The sequence below is a fragment of the Clupea harengus genome, chromosome 9 (genome assembly GCF_900700415.2).
Source record: "Clupea harengus chromosome 9, Ch_v2.0.2, whole genome shotgun sequence".
Classification (NCBI taxonomy): domain Eukaryota; kingdom Metazoa; phylum Chordata; class Actinopteri; order Clupeiformes; family Clupeidae; genus Clupea; species Clupea harengus.
Genome location: NC_045160.1, coordinates 192,630 through 194,595, shown reverse-complemented (window position 1 = coordinate 194,595; position 1,966 = coordinate 192,630). Strand labels below are relative to the sequence as shown.

The 1,966-nt window shown below is 40.6% G+C and overlaps 1 protein-coding gene across 1 annotated transcript; it reads right to left on the bottom strand.

The window, feature by feature from the left end:
- Positions 1-311: 311 nt before the first annotated feature.
- Positions 312-1,115, bottom strand: LOC116221910 (putative gustatory receptor clone PTE03). The gene has a single exon (XM_031574096.2). It carries the CDS (start codon positions 1,113-1,115, stop codon positions 312-314), a length of 804 nt encoding a protein of 267 aa, XP_031429956.2.
- Positions 1,116-1,966: the final 851 nt, after the last annotated feature.

Here is a 1,966-nt window from a genome sequence, read left to right as displayed (position 1 = left end):
CTGTGCTTACTTCAGACCACCAGCCCCTCACACTCTCCTCCACCGACGTGTGTGCTGCACCGCACTAATGCACGAAAGGCTGCTGGCCCTGATGGCATCCCAATATACATTCATTTGTTAACTGTATTTCAGTATTTTCCTGATTTTCTTTTTTTTTACCACAAAACACCATTATCTCTGTGGTGCACTGGATGACACCTTTCTAAATAAAATCTGCTGAATTTTCTGCCGTAAAGACTTTGTTTGCATACCATAAATGATTGGATTTAAATTAGCAGGCACAACATGGAAAAATATGTATGCCAATTTTCTCAAATATGGGTAATGGGAAAACGATGAAGAATTATTGTAAGGAACCCTGTCCACAACATAATTATAAATACTAATAAGTGACTTCCACATGTTTGTAGAGCTCTGTTGTTGAGCTCTTTGCTTTTTTTAGTCCAGCATATCATTGCAATCCTTAAGTATGTCACAACAATACATCCTATTGAGGAGCCAAAAAGTACTGCAGTAAAAACCAGCCCATATAGGTTATTAATGTACACATCTTCACAAGATAATTTAAACAATGATGCATTATCACAATAAGCATTAAGGATAATGTATCTACAGCGAGACAACCTAATTGTGAGACCCAGCAAAATAGCCACTAATACAATTGAGACACCCCAGGCAGACACAGACAACTTCACAATTGTCTTCGTTGTCATTATTGCAGTGTATCGTAATGGGTTGCATATAGCAACGTACCTATCAATGGCCATTATGATTAGTATCATATGTGAGGCTGAACCAAATATGTGACTACAAAAGGCCTGTGTGGCACACTGGGCATACGTGGTTAATTTCTTTGAAGCAAACATGTCAGACAGCAAACAGGGAAGTAAAACAGTATTGCCAAAGAGATTGTTGCCTGACAGGTTGCAGAACAGGAGATACATGGGTTGGTGCAAGCTTTTCTCTGTTATGATGAGTATCAGCACACCAAAATTAGATATCAGCAGAGTGATGTAAAAGAAGAGCACTGCAAAGAACACTGGGTAAATGGATGACTCAGAGATGTCTAAACCCTGGATTTCAAGTATGTCACTGTTAATAGAGTAGTTTTCCATCTTCATCAGTAGGTTCAATTCAATTCAATTCAATTTTATTTATATAGCGCCATAACAATACAATTGTCTCTAGGCGCTTTACAGAGCCCAGAGCCTGAAACCCCCTTAGTGCAAGCACAATGGCAACACGGGCAAGAAAAAACTCCCTGTTAGTCAGGAAGAAACCTTAAGCAGAACCACGGCACATAAGGGGGAACCCATCTGCTTGAGGTCGGCCGGGTGGAGATAGGAAGGGGGGAAGGGGGAGGGTTGTGTGGCAGAAGGGGAAGGGAAACAACAGGTGTTGTACATAGCCTGCATTTGGTAGATGTACATAATATATATACAGACATCCAGTGGTAAATACATGATACAGACAAGACCAGTTTAGTGGATATACACTGTGCTGATAGGGTTACTATTACAGGGGTAAGGGGAGTAGGAACAGAGAAACATGTCGATGGTGGCAATAATATATATTGTATATAAATGCTAGCATAGGGTATGAGGTAGAGTAAGTGTACGGCAGTGCGGTGGCGGTGGGTGCAATTGGTCGAGGGTTTCTGCAGGTAGACCGGGTGGAGAGACTACAGCAGCGTCCCATGCCGAAGATAGTCTAGATTAGGAGAGAAAGAAAAAGAACAGAGTGAGTGGGTTATTATAGGCAATAGCAATGGTTCACCTTTTGACCAAAGAAAAGTCAGTCTTAGAAAGTCAGTTCATATAATACATACATTACGTAGATAATAAATGTAAAGGCAGTTGAGTAGGTATTTACCATATGCTAGTCCACGACCTTGAAAATCATAATTCATTAATGGGGGCAATATACCTCTGTTCCTCACTGGTTTAAGTCACTAATCATGGCAATT

Coding starts and splice junctions, on each gene's coding strand:
- LOC116221910 (XM_031574096.2), bottom strand. CDS start 1,115: ATGGAAAACTACTCTATTAACAGTGACATACTTGAAATCCAGGGTTTA.